General features: G+C 41.1%; 2 protein-coding genes across 3 annotated transcripts in view; one reads left to right on the top strand and one right to left on the bottom strand.

Annotated features, from left to right (window-relative positions):
• The first annotated feature begins 144 nt into the window (after positions 1 to 144).
• LOC110976216 (cilia- and flagella-associated protein 337-like) lies at positions 145 to 19,519 on the top strand. 2 transcript variants are annotated; one of them, XM_087138880.1, is made up of 22 exons: positions 145 to 542; positions 2,100 to 2,483; positions 6,898 to 7,141; positions 7,422 to 7,562; positions 7,975 to 8,037; positions 8,538 to 8,769; positions 9,058 to 9,104; positions 9,266 to 9,403; positions 9,808 to 9,996; positions 10,470 to 10,661; positions 11,255 to 11,509; positions 12,084 to 12,248; positions 12,767 to 12,919; positions 13,125 to 13,309; positions 13,531 to 13,704; positions 14,319 to 14,464; positions 14,581 to 14,732; positions 15,077 to 15,294; positions 15,832 to 15,899; positions 16,492 to 17,060; positions 17,990 to 18,136; positions 18,383 to 19,519. In XM_087138880.1, the coding sequence occupies exons 2-22, from the start codon at positions 2,446 to 2,448 to the stop codon at positions 18,593 to 18,595; spliced, it is 3,729 nt and encodes a 1,242-aa protein (XP_086995006.1). In that variant the 5' UTR covers positions 145 to 542; positions 2,100 to 2,445; the 3' UTR covers positions 18,596 to 19,519. The 2 variants fall into 2 exon arrangements, with proteins under 2 accessions (XP_086995006.1, XP_086995005.1); XM_087138879.1 differs by lacking the exons at positions 145 to 542; positions 2,100 to 2,483 and adding an exon at positions 3,063 to 4,466.
• The window catches only part of cluap1 (clusterin associated protein 1), a 24,878-nt gene continuing 22,204 nt past the window's right edge, over positions 19,377 to 22,050 (bottom strand). The window contains exon 11 of the mRNA XM_022229083.2: positions 19,377 to 21,262. Within this exon, the coding sequence (XP_022084775.2) occupies positions 21,101 to 21,262 (162 nt within the window). The 3' untranslated portion in view covers positions 19,377 to 21,100. The remainder of the gene's footprint in view (positions 21,263 to 22,050) is intronic.

Raw genomic sequence — 22,050 nt, 5'->3', positions numbered from 1 at the left:
TAGCTGAAAGCCAAGCATTGTTTGTGCGTCTCAAAAGCTTCGTTGAGTCTTCACAAAGACCTAAAAATACCATTTCAAGAACTACAACAACCTGTTGTATTTTACATGCTCGCACCTTACATGCCTGTTATTCGCTGTAACTGATGTAAATTTGTTGACTTGTTTGAGCTGGGCTGGGCTGTGTAATGATGTGTACACAGAGACATAAATAGCAACGGCGCTTGGAAACTTTGTTCATAAACATCAAAGGCACTGATTCGAGGCCGTTTTGTGTTTGCTTGAATGCGATATCTATGAAATTACACAACACAGATCAACAAATAATGTTCGGTGTTGTCCCTTTTGCAAGCTGGTCACACGCTGCTCGTATGACAGCTAATCCCAGATAAATCCAGGAAATAATCCCAGAAAGCTGCCATCTGGAGGATTAACACTGAATGCTACGCTTAGCCCAGTTCTTACACGTAGCGCATGTTGTTCAACGAAAACGAACACACATTCACAGACTCTTGAAGAAAGGTGGACCGGCAGACGTAACTGAGGTGAGTTGTTCAGTACACCGTAGATGACTATGCATTTACCCCAAGAATATCTTCAGGGAAACCTACTGTACCTTCGACTGCCGAGGTTCCCAGAACTTCCTTCAAGAGTTGAGAGTTTGAGTTGTAGGAACACCAGCGGTGTCATTCGTACACGGAATAAGTTACGTGGTGCCATGACGCACATTCTCAGAAATGATACAGTTTACATTATCGTGACTCGTAAGGAGACTAAGAAGACAAGGAGACTTCCCGCTGTCCAAACAGATTTTGATACGTTTCAAATATATTTGGAAAGCTCATGGTCTCAGCTGTTGATGCATGAAAAATATGTGCATACGAAATAAAGTCGAACCGCCACAAAAAGGACCATGCCAATACAACATTCTGCTCATAACGACCAAAGCAATAATCGTATCCAAATCCTCGCTTTCTGTTTTCCTTTCCTGATAATCCCAGGCTCGCATAACTTCAATAGCCCTTGCTCCTTTTTACCCAAGAGCAAAATATTCTGGCTCTACCTGAACCTCAGAAAGTTTCCGGTCCTGGAGTCAGAAAAGCAATTAAACAATTTATTTAGTATTTTTTAATGACCACAATAATGGTCTTAGTTTTGCAATTTTTTCTTAATTAGTTAGGCCAAGGAGATAGGGCTACTACAACTGTCTTCTCCAACACTTTGAGTAAATCAACCTTTCACGGCCCACTTTTTCTTTATAGAAACAATTCAACAGCCAACGACCCGCTGCAGCTGTATATGAGTTTTGTTGGAAATGAAACACTGCGGCAAAGCAGAAAGAGTTAGTTTGAATACTGCTAAAAACGTGTTACATTAATTCACCAGTTCACACAATGTAAACTTTGTATTTCTAAAAGCCAGCCCAATTCTTCAAATTGAGAATTAACATTTCACTATGAGTATTCAAATTGAAAAGTTGGAGGTTTTAGCTCTCTTAATTATGGATAGTGTTCGAAGAAAGGACAAAGGTTGACAAGCTCGGGTCGATACATTCAGGCTGTTCCACTGGCCCCGTGTATTGGGCATGCCCAACACTGATTGGAAAGCAATATACCTTTTGAGATAGGAGCAAAGGCTAAAATAAAAGAAAAGCCACAAAAGGAAATGAACAGACTCCAAGAAGAAAGCAGAAAATAGGAGAGAGAGAGAGAGAGAGAGAGAGAGAGAGAGAGAGAGAGAGAGAGAGAGAGAGAGAGAGAGAGAGAGAGAGAGAGAGAGAGAGGGGGGGGGGAGCAAAAATATTGGATTGCAGTAAATGTCAGTTACAAACAACAGCAAGTATAAGTATCCCTAAACACAACATAAAAACATGTAACAACCCTTTCAAAACTTGTAAAGCCTCGTACGCGTATTTATTTTGCACTTGTGCTATTTTCCCGTCCATTTTTGTTCCAAATAAGCATGGAGGTAGGAAAAGAACAGTTGGAAATGCCCCAACAAACTCAGGCAGTCAGCACAGGTAGGATGCCTTAAACAGCCTCATAAGGCATATCGACTTTCATTCTCTTGTTTCTCACTCAAGTTTCCTGTTCTATTTACAGGGGAACACGAAACCGTCATCTGATCGGCTTACGAACCACATTGCAGCTACAAAGCCATAAGAAGAAAGGTCAACTTGATGGTTGGGCTTTATGCAGGATTTTGTTGTCACACCTTGAGGAAAGCTAATAAACGCAGATCGAAATATCAACCCGTGAATTCTGGCAGACTCCACGCTTCGCGAAACAAGCGTATTTTGGACCCGTGGTATTGGTTTTGACGCGAGGGACGATCTGAATGGAGACTAGACTCTCTCCAAGTTTCTGGATAGAAAGCAACACGGGCAAATGTTTTGAGTGAATAATAGACTCCATCCAAGTCTCAGAACTGGAAATATCACCGAGTCGGATGGTGGTGCATCTGAATGACACAATGGAGACAAAGAGGTAAGATATAAAAACTGTCAAGTTGTCCAAGGAAAGGAAAGCTACAATGAAGAATAATAATTTTATTGGTAAGCGAAGTGTTTTCTTTTCCCCCTCAGTTTTATAGATTTTTTTTCGTCGATTTTTGTGCACACCTTTTAGCCAGTAGGCCCTACTACATAGACAATACGTGCATGACTTCTGGGAATTCCACAAACACATGCCTTGTCATTTAGGCTGTTTTCATGGCTTTCAAGTACGTTTCAATTCTGGCACGCACTTCCAAAAATCATAAACGATTTTGCACAAGAATACATTTTAATAGTTCCGAGTTTAGGCCAGAATAATTATTCAACTGACTCAACTTTGGGAAATAGTTAACTTTGATATGCACAAAAGTTGTGAGCTAAAAATAGTTTTTTTGTTTGTTCTAAAAACAAAAACAAAATAAGTAAAACAAAGCCAAAACCAAAAATAACCAAACAACCTACCCCAACCAGACCAATTCTCAGGATCAGCGAGGAAATGTCGGGTTCTGGCATGTGCCACAAAATGGAGAAGTAGGTCACTGCACTTTGTTCGGTTTTATTTGGTGGGGGGGGGAATGCGTCTTCCTATTTGTTCCTAGTTAAGGACTCCACCCCTTACCATTCAGTGTCATTAAGGAACCAACACTGGAAATCACCGACTATAAAATAATGTGCACAAAATAACTAAGAAGAACAAACAGCGATTCTGATGGGAAAACAAGAAGCAGAAATAGAAACAGAACAAAAATGAACAAGGTGAATGAAAAGGTAATAAATATTCAGCCCTCATTTACGCAAACTATGCGTATGTGGTTGAATGACATATCAAAGGTATACATGTTGTCCCCAAACACATGCAAGACAAACTTAGCGTACTTCAAATTTCCCCAGCGTCGTTGCACAGTGCCACAATATCAAACATTTGCCAGCTTTTTTAATTAAAACGCTGCAGTCCAACCAGGACAAAAATCGGGTCAGTCATGCATGTTTCATATCTACCAAAAATACACAATCGTCTGTCGTGTTGATTCAGTATCAAGTGGAGGACCCATCTATTAGCAACAATTGACAAAAGCTAAACCTGACTTAAACCCAGCCACCGTTGCGAAGTAGAACATGATCACCCTATGTTTTTGCAAAGCGTCGTGAGCCCACAATACAGCCTTTTTTTTATCGTGGACCTGATTGCCAGCACAGAGCTATTAAATTGCTATTCATTTGGGGCACACTGTTGCCTCGGTAGCTATTGTTATGTTATCGTGCCGCCAATCAGACGGGTAACAGGGTTGCCGAGTTGCCTTTAGATCTCAGTTGAGCCGAATTTTAGCGAGGATTCTTTAAAGTGCGCTGACAATATACACAACTGGTGGACTATTCTAGTAATTGCTTCTGCAATTGAAGCATGAAATTGAGCTATGAAGAAATTACATTTCCACGTCGAATTCCTATAGTTTAAGTTGACGGCAATTTACAACTTGGATATGTATTGATGTGAAGCCGGATATTACAGCTTGCTTGTGCTAAAATTTTGTCGAGACGCCAATAAGTTCCGCGTCCGTCTGTGAAATGCCTGCCAAACAGCATCGGCCACGACGTCAGCAACAAACCAAACAACCCTGTGCAGAGAAGCAGAAACATATGTACACAAACCTTTAATTCAGCAGCGACTTCGATTTTCTGTCTGTTTCCTGGACTTGGCTGAACGCTGCAGACACAAGGGCTCTTGTGCCTCTCGCGGCGAACAACAGTGTCGGCGGCCAGCTTCAAAATTAAATTACCTTTCGGCCGGTACTTCATAAAACAACGGACAGGTAGTTTTTGTTTCCGATGACTGCATGAGATTCAGCTGCATAAAACCGTCTCCTTTTGTAATCAAACTAAAAGAGAAGTCTCCTGAAAAACCAGCAGACGAGATAATGTGGGATATGGATCATTTATCGGATGCAGGCAGTGACTATAGTCTTGATGAAGAGAGGTGAGTTTTTCTATCTTAAGATAAGGGAGGATGTATTCATGCAACCATCATAGAGAAGTTAATGAATTCTCAATTCCTTACCGGTAACAATCAGTGTATTTTGGTGTTAATCTAGTTAGTTGCTGAATTTTTGTGTGTATGAAGTACCGGTGGTATGGAGGATTCTGTGAGAAATTCGAAGGGGGTGAATCAAACTTGCCGCAAATTAACCGAAATATGCAGGAGTGTTACATGTACATCATTTTGATGTATCTAAGTTTGTTTTTGGTAAACTCCGACTAAGTGGGTACTCATGAGATCTGACAATTTCCGACAACTTACGCAAAGGCCGACATCTGCTGTCGTTTTGCCGACTTACACACGAACCAATGGTCCAATGTATGATTGAACGTTAATATCATTTGACCGTTCTCTGGGATGAGGTTTCGTCCACACATTCCTTGCAGACAAGTTTGTCAGTTTGGTACTATCGTTCCATCAGCAACGACTATATGCAGCCGATTGCAGAGATTTTGGTATATTTATGGCAAAAAAATGGTCTATAATATGCAGAGGTCTCTCGTTTCAGAAGGGATTCGGTGTCGATTGGTTGGCGCGCTTTTAATAGGCTATGTGACTGCTCAACGTATAGTGAGACAAACATAGGCTGAAATTTTAAGCAAAAATCGACCGGTAATAGCCATTAACACAAAACATCACATCAAATTCTGGCTACAAAAAGTTTGCATTGAAAACTCAGTTTCCCCTAAATTTTATGAAATTTGCATGAGCAGTTTTAGAAACCGTTTGTGAGTTGTGTTAACTGCATTTGTACCCGTTTGAGTTATGCCCTCTAAGAGAGCAACAATGTAATCCCCATCTTTAAGATAGCCCCTCCCCTTCCTACGGGGAAAAATCTCCACATCGCTAGGTTGCAGCAATCCTACTCAAAACATCTACTTGCAAAGCACAAGGAAAAAAAACTTCATTTACAAACTTCAACACAATATGCAGCACCATTATGCCGAAATAACGCTAAATGTTTGCATACGTCAATCTTCCAGTCACAGATAAAATGTGCCAATCTCGGAAACAATCCTATTCTGTCTGCCCTTCGACAAGGACTTTTTTCATTATATATTCATTAGAGGCCACCACAGTCAAATCATAGCACTTCCTACTGATTAAAAATCAGCTAGCTGCCTAATGTGTTGACGGAAGTAATTTGGTTAAGTGGTTGGCAAATAGCGCGAGGGACCTAATCAATTAATTCTGTTTGCTTAGAAAAAGGCAGATCTATTATAAAACGCCAATCAGTATAACACATCAGTGGCACCACATGGGATTAGGTAGAACACTGGTTTCCAGTTATGTTACTCCTGCATGGCGAAAAGTATTTTTTGAAAAAAGGTCCCTTTCGAGATTGGTAGGAGTGGAGATTTATAAGTATTGGTGTGGACGGGTCGAAGTTCTCGCCCTTGCAGGCTGTACACGAAACATTTAATCTCCTGATTGATCCTTGGCTTAGCACATTCGCTCATAGGGATTAGAAAGGACTGTGATGAACCAGATGATTCAGTGTTGCAGTCATCTTGGCACAACAATTACAATACCGGCAATACACCTCCAGGAGTTTGCAACGCGTTCGCCAGTCACAACGCGCGAAATTTGTCGACTCTTTACAAACGGTGGCGCATTGGGTCGACAGATTTCGCGCATTGTGATTGGCCAACGCGTTGCAAACTCTTGGTAGCGCATGCACTATTGTGAAACGGTCGTATCAAATTTCATTTTAAAGGAGGAAGCCCTCTTTTCTTAATACTCGACTGATTTTCATTCACTCGAGCGATTTACGGATAAATTCTAAATCGAAATCACTTCTATTATAGCGAGACTTGAAGTGTTTTCTGCCAAATCAAACTTATCGCAGCCGTGTTTCCAAATGACATTTCTTCAACTAGGGCCTTTTCTGTTGGTGAAAGTAAATAGCTAAAAATATACGACTAACCAAATTCTTTATGATTCGTTGTAAGCGAAGTGAAATGCACTCTCACCGTTTTGATTTCGCGATGAGGCTCTTGATTTATCAGTCCTCGTCCTTTCATATGAGATTCTGTTTCCCGCAAGGCCAGGGTGGATCCAGAGGGGTCAACGGAGGCCATACCCTTCCCCTCCAGCAATCTTTTTTTTGTTGAAAAATAATGTGAGAAATTCGATATTTATGGTCTATTTTATTTCCTTTCCTCTCAAAAGCGTGTAAAAGGCCCCAGACGAAGCCTCACCCTCATAAACGGTTTCATAAAACATTCCTAATTTTTGTGGCACCCCGGAAAACAACCTCCCAAAAATTTGGTTCTGGATCCGCCCTTGGTTGCACTCCTTCAATACTGGTAACTTATCGGCAAAGGTCTTTGCCTCTATTGTAATGTATAAATGCCGTTTTGACTTTTAGCATCGAGAAGGATGACACTGTCAGATTTGAAGATCAGATTAAGCTGCATCACCTCAAGGCGTTGATGGAGAAGTTTGCTCACCACAAGCCGACAGACGACATGCCGCCCGACGGCTTTGTGACCCCGGGCAGGATAATCAAGAGAGAGTCGGGCAACGTGACGGTGAAGGAGTTTAAGGAGATGATACACAGCCTGTTCAAGACCACTGCCTGGGATGTTCAGATGGAGAACTTGTTTGCCAAGGTGGGTGAAGAAGAGATTGACTTTGAATAATGATGGTGCTGGTATAATGAAAAAGATAACGACAATGACGATGATGACGACGACAGTAATTATGACAACTATGACGACAATGACGACAATGACTACGATAACGGCTATGATAGCGGTGATGACAGATAGCAAAAATGGGATTATCTTTGACGACGATGATCACAATGAAGGTAAAAATCACGACGACAATAACAGCAGTGACAGTATGTTCGCATTCCTATCAAAATAAATAATTTGTTTCATGCTTCAGGTTGACACATCGGCTGATGGAATGGTGGATTGGAACGAGTTCTGCACGTACATGTTGCTCCATTATCGTGAGAACGATAACGTCAGGAAGGAGCTACCATTCAAATACGAGGCTCATTACAGACACGTCTCCCAAAATAAGGTAGTACATTTTCACTGTAAGGCTTTTCATGGAGGAATGGGCTTCCTGTTCCCCGATCAAACATTTGAAATTTGGTGTTTATGAAATGCCAGTTTCGAACTTACATTCTATTGAGAACACCACAGAAACTTGAGAAACTCGAAACTCTACTCGAGAGATACAAATTCTCATCTCTTATCATTTTATACTTAAAATCATCATTGGACAATTAACATTTAACAAGCACCCCACATTTTGGCTGCCAAATAGCAAGCAGAGAAAAATATTGCTTTTAGATTTAAATCGGTATAAATTTTAAAAAGTGGATGGTAAACTGATGCTGCATTAATAGATTCGTTTGCCAGTATCCAATCCAAGTATTACTGTACTGGGTAAACGTACATTTCGGTTTTTTTTTAAACTTCGTCAACAGCAAGAGATTATACAGTGCGTCATCGCTCTCGAAAATCCCCCGAGATATGTCACTCTAAGCAAGGTAAGAGAGAGCAGTGAAGCAAAACAACACCATCTGGTTAGCAAATTGCTTTGTGTCGATAACCTGTCACAACCCAAGTGCCATTTAATTGAAATTTAGTGTTGCACTGCAAAATGTATCAACAGGACATCGTGCCAACGGATGGCATACGCAGAAAGTTGTCATGGGGTGATAAGTCAAAATATGAAGTGCCTGTACGTGGTGAATAAATGAGTCACACGGGAAATGTAATGTCCAGATAGTGCCTGACTCCATCAGCATATTTTACCAGTGCTAATTTTATCAAGTAACCAAGAAACAACATCGCTCACTAAACAAAAGTGCTCAGCAAAAAGTCAGAACAGAACTAGTCAAACATATATCAAGACAGTGTTTTGTTCTTAGCGCAAGTCTGTAATTGTGGCAGTTTCTAGAGATGATCCCAGTGCCTAGCGACGATTACACTGCCAGTCTGCTTTAAGGAATAATTTCACCTGTCGTCACCGCCATCTTGAATCCAGGAGGGCATTCTTTGCGTGCTGGATCCCCATTTCCTCCACATTGAACGGAGCTACGAGCTCAAGACTGAGAACGAGGACCCACGGGCCTTAAAGAGACGATGTAAGACGTGGTACACTGACATCACCGTGATGAACAATGCCAACAAGATAGTGATTAGCTCCACGGGAAGGGACCTGAGGTTCTGGGACATCTCCTGTCCAACAAGCTTCTTTGAAGAATTTCATCTGTATGGTAGGTGAAAAAATGGCTGAAAGAGGAATGCGGCCTAAATTTCAGAAAATACTGCGGGTATAAGCCATTATAAGCCTACCAGTAGCCGCCTTTTTGGCTGACAAGATCATTTCACTTAGCAAACATTCCTATTTAGAAAATCAATCATAAGTACACATACATGTAAGATGCATTGTCGGCATTTATGCTAATAGTTTGATTTTGCCAATTAAAGTTAAATTCCATGCCAGACAATCTTCTGTGTGATCGAGGATGCTCTGTAAACTGTTTATTTTTTTGGTTCTACAGCCTTGCCGGATGTTCCTTTGTGTTTGGACTATTGGTATGACCCGAAGGTAAGATGGGAGACTTCCTTGCTTCTCTAAAAACTGGATACAGCGGTAGTGGCAATAATTGCACAGGTTCCGTTCAACAAAGATGAGGGTGAGTGGTGTGGAAAGTGTGAATACATGTACTAAACTTCCCTCTCCCGTTTTCCTCTTCTCCATCCTCTCAGTTTCCTTCCAATGAGTCTCTCCTCATTGTGGGGGACGACCAAGGATCCATCCATCTCTATCACTTCATCAAACCACTAGACAGGCTCTTTGAGACTCCCTTCACCGACAAGGAGGGAGTCAAGAAGATATGGACTCAGGTAAGTCTGTCTCAGTCTGTCTGTCTGTCTGTCTGTGTGTCCTCAATGAGCTCCCCAGTTTAAACCCAGCTGCCTTATCGCCATTCCTCTGCATGTCTATCTATAAGTTCTGCATCTCCACTGATTAATCTGTTTGTTGTCTGCTCACGTTTGTCCTTATTTTGTCTTCTAAGCTGCAACTTGAAAACCTGGCTCTCCTCGTGTCTTACAGACTGTTTCTCAGTCCCACATCTCAATATGTGTGTCTCTTTGTGCCTATCTTTATCTCTGTGACATCATTTATAAACCTTTTTTCACCCAAAGAACCTTTTGTTTGCCATGCTTCCAACCACACTCATTTTCTCTATATTGCCCTGATTTCCTAAAATCGCCAAACATTTATTCATAATGTCTGGTATCTTTAGGACTTGTTGAATCACCAGCGTTACGTGCGGCATTCTAAGTTGTCAGGGATCCACACGGAGATGATACGTAAGGTGCGCTACCTCCCTGAGAATGACTACATCATCTCCTCAAGTGGCAGCAGAACCACATCGCTAGTCCTGATGGATACACAGAGCAAGAAAAAGACCTATACCTTCAAGATGAGCAAGGTACCCATTATTCCCCAACTATGGCCACGGCCCCAACTATATTTGGGCCGATCCAACTATAGTTTAGCCGGTCTATAGTTGGGACCAGCTCAACTCCCGCCCAGGTATAGTTCGGACTGAGGCCATAGTTGGAGTGCAACAGGCCTCCACTCATTGTGGATGAATTCCAAATGAGCATTAACTCTAGATGCTAAGGGCTATATCATCGTAAGAATATGATTTCTCAGACTGGGGGGGGACCAACGGGAATCATGGACACTCCAAAAATGGTCATAAAAAGTTAAATGAAAAAATTCCTAAATTTGTTCCCTCCCCCAAGAAGGAAGCCTCCACCCGAACATTTAGTTCTGAATCCGCCCGTTATTAGGCTATAGTCGAGATGAGAAAAAGCTATGGAGAGTCCTTATAAGAAAGTTTGTGAGGGGGTCTCATAATAGCTTGCCATTATTTCAAGATGTTTTTTTCGCTCTCAGGGTGTGGAATGTTTTGACTTCAACAAGACTCTGAATGTCATTGCGACAGGTGGTATTGACCACAGTGCCCACCTGTGGAATCCTTTCGTTCAGGACAAGCCAACAGCTTACCTGATTGGTCACATGATGGCTGTAGTGGGCGTGGCTATAAACGAGGCGACGGCTCAGGTCTACACTTATGCCAAAGATGGGGTAAGAGTCTTTGAACTTATTTGGCAATATCATTTGTTGGGAAGTTAAGAAAATATTCCAAGAATTTGCCTTTTAAATGAAAAATGTTACATAATAAGGAAAGCACCGTCGAGATACTATTCAGGTTTTATACATATTCATGTCTTGTTTTTGTACTAATTTTCAGACTTGGAAAAACTAGAAAGCTTCAGTGCAAGTATTAATTAATCAAACACTGGAATAACGACTGATTTTTTGGGATTAAAATGTAAATTAACTAAGTGCATCGCCCGCCAGTTGTTGACAACCTAACACCAGGGCTGTATAATGGTTGTTGAAGTACCCAAGGATGAATAGAAAGTAATGGAATTCTCTATTAAAATAATTGAAAAATGCAATGTAAAAAAGGTTGATTATTAGCCGACCGAATGATTTATTTTTAATATTTTGCATTAGTTTCGTATCAAAATGAACTCATTAGATTTTAGTCTTCATTTGCATTCTTAACAGTGCTTAGATAAAATGTATTGAAATTTAATTTAAAAAAAAAATCGGTATTTAATTGCTTTCTTGAAAATATTGATTTAACAAAGAGTGAATTCATTGATTCATAGGTTATTAAAGTATGGGACTTAAGGGAGTACTCGTGTCTCCAGACTTACCCGATGAGGTTCCCCTGCCTCCAGCATCTCCGCTCACCAGAGTATGGTTCCTCCTGTCTCATCTTGCATCGCCGGTCGCTGGTAGCCTGTTGCGGAGATTACATAGGCACGGTCAAATTGGGCAAAACAGAACTAGCCAATCACAGCATGCCATTGACGCACAAGGCTCAGCTATGCTGCGCTCTCTACAACTCGTTCTTCAAGCAAGTGAGAACAGGCTCCTGTGTTAGACATTAAGTTTTGTTTATTTAGAGTACAGTATGGTAGTTTTTGCAAGATATAATTGGTAAGAGAAGAGCTCTGAAAACGGATCGAGAAAATCCACATACTGAAAACGACTGTGCCCTTGAAATACTCTGTTGAATAATATTTTCAACACAAAACTACAAAAAAGTGGAATTTAAGGAATCAAACTTAAACTTTCTTGTGTTGAATAAACTTAATGCAACAAGCTTTCACAACACATCTTTGACATATGGTTTAGTATTGTAATTTACGTGTTACGCTCAAATGTGAACCAAATGCAGTCTAAATTGATGGTTATGAATTGAATGAAAACATCAATTCCAGGTTCTTACAATATTACTTTGTTTAACCGGAGGCTAAAATGTAAATTGGAGAACAAAAAACATATTAAAAAAACCAAAATCAAAACATGTAGCAGGGGACTCTTCAGACATTGGAGCACTAACTAACTTATTGTACATTTGGAAGCATCCTTTGTTTCATTACAAAAGTGATGATAATAAAGAAAACTCCTCTTTCGCCCGTTTCCTGGCAGGTGGCGACAGCTGCAGACGACTCGACCATCACCGTGTGGGATCTCACTTCAGGAGCTAAATCTTTTTCAATTCTGGAAGCGCATAATAAGGAAGACATCACCAGCATGGTATTCAACACCACAGGCCGAAAAATGATCACTGGAGCAAGGAATGGAACCATTAAGGTGAGGTTAACATGTTTCTTCATGATTTTCTTTTGCAGGTAGGATATAATAGGAATCCACTGATTATAGCTGAGGTCTTCAAAATTAGCATTTTTGTCGTTTGGGGAGATATTTCTGTTGTCAAAGTAACATAAAACCAGACATCTTTTAATCAAAGCTGCACTATCAGCGGTCCGATTTCCAATCCAACAGAATGTTTATTCGCTGTATTCAAGCTGTGTTTGGTCTTTCGTGAATTCTCCTTAAAAACAAATCAGTGATACAACCCTTTGATTCTTGCCAAAGAATGTTCTAATCCACGTCTTCCTGACTATGAACAAAGAAATCGCAATCAATGTCACTGGAGTGCTTATAGCCAAAAAATGAAGGAAAATTGCCAATGTATAGATTCTCCATCCACTTAAATTCTTCACTGGTTATATTTTCTTAACATAGAAGTTTCATCTTTCTTTATAAATATTTTTTTACCCACGATTCATCGATATTTCTTTTGTGACAAACTTGTTCTTTTTCATCAGGTGTGGAATTTTCAAAATGGTCACAATATCATCCAGTTTGAGCCCGTTGCCGAGGCAGAAATCACCGGGTTGGTCTCGCTAGGAAAGAGAAAGGGAGTGCTAGCCGTGGGCTGGAGCCGACAGATTGTCTTCTACAACGACCAAGATGCGGAGGTAGAAACTGGTTCTGAATTCAGAAACCAAGCACAAGGAGACGCAGTGAAAACCGAAAACAAGAACAAAGATTTCTAAAAGGAGTAACAAACACATAAGGTCGATCAAAACGTATAAAGTTCTGTAACATCAAAGCAAAATCAATTTAAATCTTTTCAAACAAAAATAAACAAGTCATTTTCCCCTTCCTTTTTCTTCTTTCCAGACGTTACTGGTAAAGGCGAACACCAGCTGGAAGGGCGGACAAGTGCACAAGGACGACATTTTGACCGTAGCTTACTGCCCCCCTAACCTGTTAGCCACGGCGTGCTTTGACGGAGAAATCATTGTTTGGAGCGTGGAAACAGAAACCATTTTTATCCGATTGAGAAAAGGACAATCGTGGCAGGTGTAAGTGTATACTGATGATTTATACTTGTGTTATTTAATACTAATGAATGGTGTTTATTCAAGTAAAAAATTTACTACGTGGTGGTGAATGTTGTTCAACACGGCCTCCAATAATTTCGTTGGCCTGTGAAATATTGTATTAAAGGTGGTAATATCAATATTGAAAGGAATCACTTTCCAGTTCTTAAGTGGATTCAAACTTTTCCTGCTTCAATCTGCAGAAGCAAGAGGCTGAGGGAGGCTCTTGCCTCGTTGGAGAGAACGAAGGAAAAACCATTGTCAGGAAGGGTAGGGGAGTTCTCTGCCCATCAGTCTGTCTCGGGGAGTTCCAGTCAGTCCTCCCACAACTCACGACCAAACACCAGACATCAGACCAACCACAGACATCCAGCAGGGTAGGGCGGCTCTCTCCTAAGCAGAAAGGTTTTTTGAGATATTCGTGTCGCGTTGTCTTCAACATCAGGCCTGTTGCATTCCCAATATCAATGAATACTTTGTAGAAATGTCGCTGACACTTCCAATTTTGTATTTCTGGTTTTTCAACAAATGTTCTAAATATGGGCATCTTGTCCCCGAAAAGAGATTTGTCCCCTCACTGGGGACGTCCACGGTTCTAAATCCTTCTCTTCAGTCATCGAAAACTTGTGTGACATATGAAGCTCTTTGAGTTATGTGAAGCAGCTTAAAAATTCCATCAAAAATAGATAAGTTTGGATGTGGGACTTCAGAAAATACCTAGCATTTCTACCTTCAGAAAATTCCTCAAGCAATTCATAACATGTTAATCCAGTTTTTACAGTTCTTTAAATACTTAAAATAAAACCAACTTTTCATACATTGTTGAGGTAAAACAGTAAAATTAAGCAGAAGAAACCACTCAAGTCTACTGCACACCCTTCATTTTAGTGACTTTCTTTGATACATGCATTAAGGATTAACCTTAAACTCTGCTGAATGCATCTTGGAGAAGTCATGGCCTATATCCAACTTCTTTGGGTCCTTCTGTCAGATTCAAACAGGCTCCAGTGGATAAGATCCTCTTCTTAAAGAGTCGTATCATCAACAAGGGCCTGACGGAGGGCGCTGTACTCATATCTAGTGAGGCTGGGTTTCTCCACTTCTGGTCAATATATGGCTTCTCCAACAATCACAAAGGTAAAGAGGTCACTGCCATTGAGAAAGTAATAGCTACATCGACATGCATCAAAGCTACACAAGATGTTGCCTGCTTTGAAAATCATTTCAATTTCCCATTGTCGCCCGGGTTACAGGTTGCTTTTATGCCAGTAATTCAGTAACCAAGGAAGAGTCAGTGCTTGCCATGACAACCAACCATGACGACTCCTTGCTGATAACTGGAGACACCATAGGTCACGTGTATGTATGGGATGTAAGCCAGTACTGTCTAGAGCAGACAGGAAAGGTAAAATTGTATTTTGAGGCGAAAAGTAAGGAAACTAACAACCACTATTTTCTCTTGTGCTGGCTTTCACGGGGCTCAAAAGTTTATCAATACCTAATCCAAGCTCTAGTTACCTTTGCAATAAATATTAACGTGGAAAGCTGTTTTTTACAAGTTTTTACGGTTATGTTTCTTTTTACAGTGGGACGCATTATTAAAGTTGCTTCGTAAAATACGTTTTCTTTCCAAATTAATGTTGAGAAGTCATAATGTATCACTAAAAAATTGATGGTAGGAATTACAAATCGAAAAATAACAAAATGATGGAAAGAAAGTTAAAGAAGGAGTTCAATATTTGATTTCAGGAGGAAACACAGCGACCTCCCATGATGAAAACTTGGCACGCCCATGACTCGGCAGTGGTCAGTGTAGAGTACATCAAGGAGGCATATGGCTCATTTGTGCTGACCGCTTCCTCAGACTGCACGGCCAGGCTTTGGACAATAGAGGGTCACTACGTCGGCACCTTTGGCCAGTCAAAAAAATGGAACTTACGGAATCCATCCACTTATGAACATCCAAGGTACAAAACCTGCAGTTTTGACCCTGGCTAAGGGCATATTGACCTGTAGGGCTGCCCACATTGACTCCAGTTACGGGTGATGAAATTTCTGGCATGATTAACAACACACCCAAGCAATCGTACTGTGTGTCCACTGCGCCACACAAACAGGTTTTTTTCACTGGTCTAACACGAGTTTGGATCAAGGGAATATTAACAGTAAACTTTTATTGCTGTCCATCAAAATCGCCTGTTTCTTTTAAACTACTAAAGAAAAACTAGAGGTAATTTTAGTGCACTTGGTAACATCTGCAAACAAACAACCTTCGCAAAGTTAGATTCAGCAGGTGGATTATACGATAGGTGCTGTTGATGTTTGTTGATTGAATATGTCCACCCCAAACCATGTGTCATAACACTTGCTTGCCATTAATCATAAAGTAACCACGTTACATATAACCAACATAAACTGTTCTGCTTGGTTCACCATACAATCTGCAAAATGTAAGAGTCAGGTGTAAATTCCAATTTGCTAGTGTTATTGTCATCCATATTCAGGTCACCATGGAGCCATCTGGAGGACAAACAGCAATTGCAAGATGAGACTCTCTTACAGAGTGAGCAAGGTACAAACTTCTCATTTTGTGTCATTCAGTATAATATCATTATCGATTGCAAGCCAAGAGACGACATAAGACAAAAAACCAAAGCGAGAAATTATTCTGTGAGTCTGAACTCTGGAATACTTTTACAGGAAAGCTTTTTCTGAGAAGGTACAAAAATGGTGTCAACCAAATGAAGAAAAAGAAATTCCTTAGATGTTCTTAACTCTGAAATGCTTTCATAAAATCTGAGAAGATACAAAAAGAATGGTTACTGAAATATTGGTCTCAATGAAACACAAAAGTCCCAGTCTCCCAGTAGTTTTGAATGTAAATAAAATTTCAATAAAACTCGCATTTGATTTGAGAACCATATTTTTTTGGCCTTGGGGAAAAAGAGATGGTTCTTTCAGTACACTGCTCCCCAGCAAATATCTTGTTTTTGTGGCAGTAGTGGACCATACTTGGTGGAAAGCTAGTCTTTGTCAAGTTTGGCAGGTTTGCAGAAAATGCTTCTTCAAGTTTGCTTTCATGTCCCTTATTGTGTATTGCAGTTTTAATAACGGATGTCACAAAAAATTCACTTATAGTTTTCTCCTCCATTTTATTGCAGCAGATGACAACCCTGATGACAATGTATTCCTTGACGGCTCAGACCAAGCAGTAACACTCACAAATAACAATAACATAGTCGCATCCGATCTTCAACCAGCAAAAGATTGCACAGACAAAATTGATGTAGCTGAGGATGTAGTATTGCCTGGCATTGCTGCCTCACCTCAACCAGATCTGGAAACTGTCACTGAAGAGGCAAGGACGAACGGTAAACCTCTGTCTGTAAGTCTGCCTTCTATACACTCACCAACATCTTCCAGGGAACCGGTTAACAAGGGTCGACCGAAAGCCTCAGTGTCTATCAAGTCTCCACTTTTAAGCGACAGCAGTCTGCCAATGTCCCAGTCGAGACGCGAGTCAGACTGCCCAGTGCTCATGCCTGACAAACTCAGTCTCAAAAAACCCATCAATCCTGGGGTCAGTGACTATGGATTCACGGACGTCAAGACCAAGACCCTTCACTCCGTCAATACCTGGGAGGATGACCTAAGCTGGGTGTCAAGTAGGTCAATGACCTTGTCAAGCCTGGGATCTTACAAGACCAGCAGAACACAGTCCAAGTCGGCTCCAGTGAGTAGAGAAAGAGTGTGAGGCTTATCAGAGGAATACTAGAGTATTTCATAATGAACGTTTTGCATTAACAATACCACCTTTATGGCAAGTGCAAAGAAGCTGGTATACTGATGCTGAAGCGACATGCAGGGCAGTGGTGGGTACCGGCATTTGTAAAGTGTGATGAGTAGAAATGTAGATGTTAACACACACAGGATCTAATGGCCTTGTTAGCAAATAAGCAAGGTTTTAAATACTGCAGGACCTTTTGCTGGATATGAATGAGACCGGATGTGAAGGAGTCCAGAGTAAATTGTGAATAAATACTTGCCAGGCAAAAAGGGGTAGCTGCCAGTGTCAAGCCCATCACACCTCTCTGCAAGTCCATTACAGTAAGCCAAGTTACATGCTATTCAAATGAACCATAGCAACACTATTTGTTGTTGTCTGCCATTACTTACGACGAGAGCCAATTTCATAGAGTTGCTTAAGCACAGAATTTGCTTAAGCCCAAAAAACCTTGCTTAATAAACAAAGGTTACCAGCTCAAACTCTATGTGCTTGTCATGCTAACCAAAAGACAGATAAATACCATTCCGAAACAATATATATCACAAGACGTTTTGGCTGGTAACCTGTTTTGTCAAGCAAGTTTTTTCCCGCTTAAGTTTTTTGCTTAAGCAACACTATGATATTGGCCCAGTCTTGCGAAGAGACTTGGGGAAGGACTTGTGATGGTCTCGACTAACACTGCTATAAACTACCCAATAACTGCCATTTCATTCTCAGCTTGTTAATCTGTTCCCGCTCAGTATCTTATAATTCAACAAGAAAGTCTCAAATGCAGGTATTTTTTTACACTTGGAGTGGGATTCCAAGGTGCCATGGGAAGTGGGGTGCCATGAATATTCAGTGGAAAGTTTCCCATGCCTTTGTGTCATTTTCAGAGCTTACTTGGTCGTCAGGTGGATGAGGACTTTGCCAGGATCACACACAGCAGACAGGAGCGCAGACAACGGTGTGGTGGGGTCGACGTGAAGGCCACGCAGAGATTTGGCAAACTCTGCTCCCCGTTCCAAGCGCTCGCAACCCTGGTATGTCCAGAAAATAAGAGTTGAAAATCTGGTTCCTACTTGGCCTGAAGGTCGATGCAGGTGGCAGTTTGTAACATCATGGCCAAGTGTTTGTGTGGCAAAAATTTGAAACTTGCCACTGATGACAGGTCAGACACTATAATAGGGCAATCTGTGAAGGTTTCATGAGCTTCAAAAGGTCAGTGTTTTCTATCAAAATTAGGTCCACAGTTTGTCAAATTTTCCATTTTTTTGGTACCCTTGTAGAAGACTGATGAGGTTGTGTTCCCAACTAGTCTGCCGATGACCCCTCGCATGTTGAATCGAGGCCTGACTTGCAGCAATGAAGCCGAGCTCCGGCATATGACACTTAGCCCAACCCCAGGGGAGTACTGCCGCTCGGGGTTTGTCGAACAAGGAACGTCCACATCACCCTTGCCAGCAATCAGGCGGATGTCAAGGGCAAGCTGGAACAGGTGATATCTACCCCACCCAAGGGGGCATTATCCTCACCCTGGGGGTGTGGCAAAGCCCAACCCAGGGGATCATCTCCACCCTGGGGACTTTTGATGCAGGAAGAGGCATTGTCAATGACAAGAACCGTATTCAGCCTTACTTGAAATCAGGCAATTTTTTTCTGTGAAGGACTAGCTCAGACAAATGACGATTCCACCCCTCATCACGATCAGCCCCACCCAGGGGATTGCCCCCAACTCAGGGGATTAGCAGAACTCTGGGCACACTGTTGAAAACAATTTTTTTCTGCTAAAAGTCAGCAGAAGTCGGCAGCCGCATGCTGAAATCAACTCCAAAAAAGTGCAACTTGGAAAAACGTCTGTTCTGCGATGCACAATCACTACAAAATTTCGGCCAAGTCAGTGCAATCTCTTCTTAAACATGTATTCTATGATTAGTTTCCACACTATACCTCAGAAACTTTCAACAACTCTACTGGTTACTAGTCCTGAAGAAGTCTGACTTAATTTAGTGCCAAAAAAGAAATGAAGACACTTACGGAAAAGAAATGTTATGTGGTAAAATGGTCACGACGTAAGCTAGAGGTGTAACTTAGAAGCCAATTACTGTTTTACAATAACTGGAACTCAAGGTTTAAATCCATAAAATGTGCCAATTTATCTTTTCCCAATTGATACAATCTGGTTAACGATGGCCTTACTCAAAAAGACATCTTCTTCACAAACTTCCTAGACCTTTCTCAGGGTAAGAGTCAAAAATTGATCACTCTTAGAAATGGCAATAGTTGTTTTTTGCTGGTTAAACTAACCAATGCATTTATTGTATAGCTAAAAGTATCTATAAATACATGTAAATTTCTTTCAAACTGCTCTAGAATCACTGAACAAGTTATTAAAGTTCAGTCTGTTGGAATTCCTTTGCAGCAAAGATATGTGAGGGTTTGTCGACAATTTTTAACAGAGGCGAAAAGAAACATACAACTCCAGAGGGTGGGATTAAGCTATCAAAGACCATACAGAAATCACTCACTGCTAGATAGCGCTTGTGTCAGCTTCAGGGGTTAAATTAAGTGCGCTCATATATTCTGGTGTTATGAAATTTGGAACCTAGTGAAATCTGGCCTACCTGTCATGATACCGATTCTCAGCTTCACATGGTGGCCAATACAGTCAACGAGTCCCTTTTTCCACACGGACTAAATTTCACAGTGCACCGGAACTACTGAAAGAGGGCCATTACAATAATTTATAGTACGTGGGAAGGGCTGGGAGGTACATGACTACGTGTTTATCCCCTCACTTTCTGACCAAGGGGGATGGGTTACTGGATATCCTACCACTTTTTAGTGGAAAAAGGGGGAAAGGGCAAACTGTGAGGTGTTTTTTGAACTTCCAAACCACCAAAATGTTTCCAACAGTATTGACACAGGGAGAAAAATTACAAACATTTTTGAATACATTGTTTAGATATAAGGTGAGGTGTGCAAGTGCACATGAGATATACATCTGTATTATGAACAGCGCCCCCTGGTGTCAAGTGGTATCTAGCAATCCCCCTCTTTTCACAATTCCGTAGTGGGGCAATTTTTGGATTGAAGTGAGAGTTATGCAACTCACGAAACATCCAATTTCCAGGGATATAATCAAATCACCTCAAGTCAATCACAAATCCGACACAAATCACCTAGTCTCAAACCAAGTCCACAGCTCTTCAAATAAAGTTGGTCCAAGGCGTTCCTTTGTCACATGTTTGTTGTTACCTAACTTGTGATCAACATCAGGAGAAATTACAATTCTCCAAAGCTGAACCATTTTGAGCCATCTCCCTACAAATCCAACGTAGCATCACAACTGTGGTGACTGAAGAGCGTGTTTGGCCTGCAGGGTTAAAGGGGCATTTTCTGGATGAAAAAATGGAATTCCATATTCATGACCAGGTTGGCCATGCATAGGAAGCTCATTTAGATTTATGTAACGCATGTGGCTCGCCATTTGGGAGATACCACTTCATGAATATGTATAAGCAGTTACTCCAAACATGTAGATGTATTTAGCATGTGAAGACAGGAACAGGACGTAGGTAACAAAATATAAGACAATGAATTATATCACACACAATATATATACATCTGTAAGAATTCAACTGTACACATTAAACACAAATGATAACACTCTGGAATGTCACCACTTAGAATATTACAATTTTAGGCTGAGAAAAGCAATCCTGGTCGGTGGAGTGGTGTGACCCAGGGGTGCACACATAGTTTTTTTTGGGGGGGGGGCAAAAGCTGAATAAGCTGCATCCTGTACAAGGGCAGTGTACATTTCAAAAACATCCACAGGAGGTACACCCGGGGAGGAGCGTGATCGAAAAAAATGAAAACTGAAGTTTCTCTTTTTTGTCTCTTTTTGAACACCTGCTATGAATATCGCTCTTCTCTTTTAATGAAGAAAATATCCGTCACAAGAATCCTTTCAAAGTTCACTTTCTCTCCACCGCAAAATTGATTTAGAAGTCATTATCGCTGTCATCAGCCTCATCTCTCCGCCGGCCCTTCCGCGTTGACGGACCTTCCACTTCAAGGTCATCACTGTCGCCTTCGTCGTCGTCAAGGAGATCGTCATCATCCACGCTGATGCTGTCATCATTGATGGAGGAACCACTCCCATCCTGGGTCAGAGTTCACAGATGGAAAAATGTCATACATGGGCCGTTTTCCAATACTCAACTTCAGCTCCGTCTCAGGCTTCAACTGTTTTAACTAGCTGACTTTGAAGCTGTAAGCGCAGTAATTAGTCTAATAGTGCCACAAAACATCAAATAAGATGCAAGAGAGCAAAAACTTACAGTAATCCAATTTGATTTAAATGCTTCAGGCCCACAATCGGGGATTGGTTTCGGGGAATGAAGCCCAAGACGGAGACGAAGTTGAGGATTGGAAAACAGCCAAGAATACATGATACTGGAACATTCTTTACATTGTTGGCAATGTATTTGGCAAAACTCTTACATACTCCTTCTGTGAAATGAAATCCTACCCAAAAAAAATCAGAGTAAGGGAATAAAAACGTGATGAGGCAGTTTGAACTGGAAAGGGGCATACCTTTTTGGGAGCAAAACGTAAAATCAGCCTTAATTCACACTTTCCAACTTTTTTTTTTTCCATTTTGGTAAACTCCGACTAAGTTGGCATCTTGTAACTCGTCATATCGTCTAAGTCAGCCTTTTGACAAATGTTCCGATCGTCTGTAATGCGTTTCCATTGAAAATTTCATTTCTAAGTCGGCATGTTTTTCTGGGTCCTTTTTCCACAAAACCAAAGAAACTCCTTTGTGTAAGTCGGCATTACAAAAATCGCACTTCAGTATTAGTCTCCTTTGTGGCAGTTGCCAAGAAGTGTCAAGTGACAAGTCCCACACTGCTTGACTGATGTCTGTTTATTAGCAGCACAGGCTGTG

The sequence above is a fragment of the Acanthaster planci genome, linkage group LG07 (assembly GCF_054643075.1).
Source record: "Acanthaster planci isolate LZ-2023a linkage group LG07, COTS_SCS, whole genome shotgun sequence".
Lineage (NCBI taxonomy): Eukaryota > Metazoa > Echinodermata > Asteroidea > Valvatida > Acanthasteridae > Acanthaster > Acanthaster planci.
This window is presented reverse-complemented; position numbering and strand designations above follow the sequence as displayed.

What these genes read in the sequence shown, in the direction of transcription:
- LOC110976216 (XM_087138879.1), top strand. Translation starts at nt 4,327, where the DNA reads ATGAGATTCAGCTGCATAAAACCGTCTCCTTTTGTAATCAAACTAAAA. An exon ending in TATAGTCTTGATGAAGAGAG is followed by an intron (nt 4,467 to 6,897) that starts GTGAGTTTTTCT and finishes TTTGACTTTTAG; the next exon opens with CATCGAGAAGGATGACACTG. An exon ending in ACAACTCGTTCTTCAAGCAA is followed by an intron (nt 11,510 to 12,083) that starts GTGAGAACAGGC and finishes GTTTCCTGGCAG; the next exon opens with GTGGCGACAGCTGCAGACGA.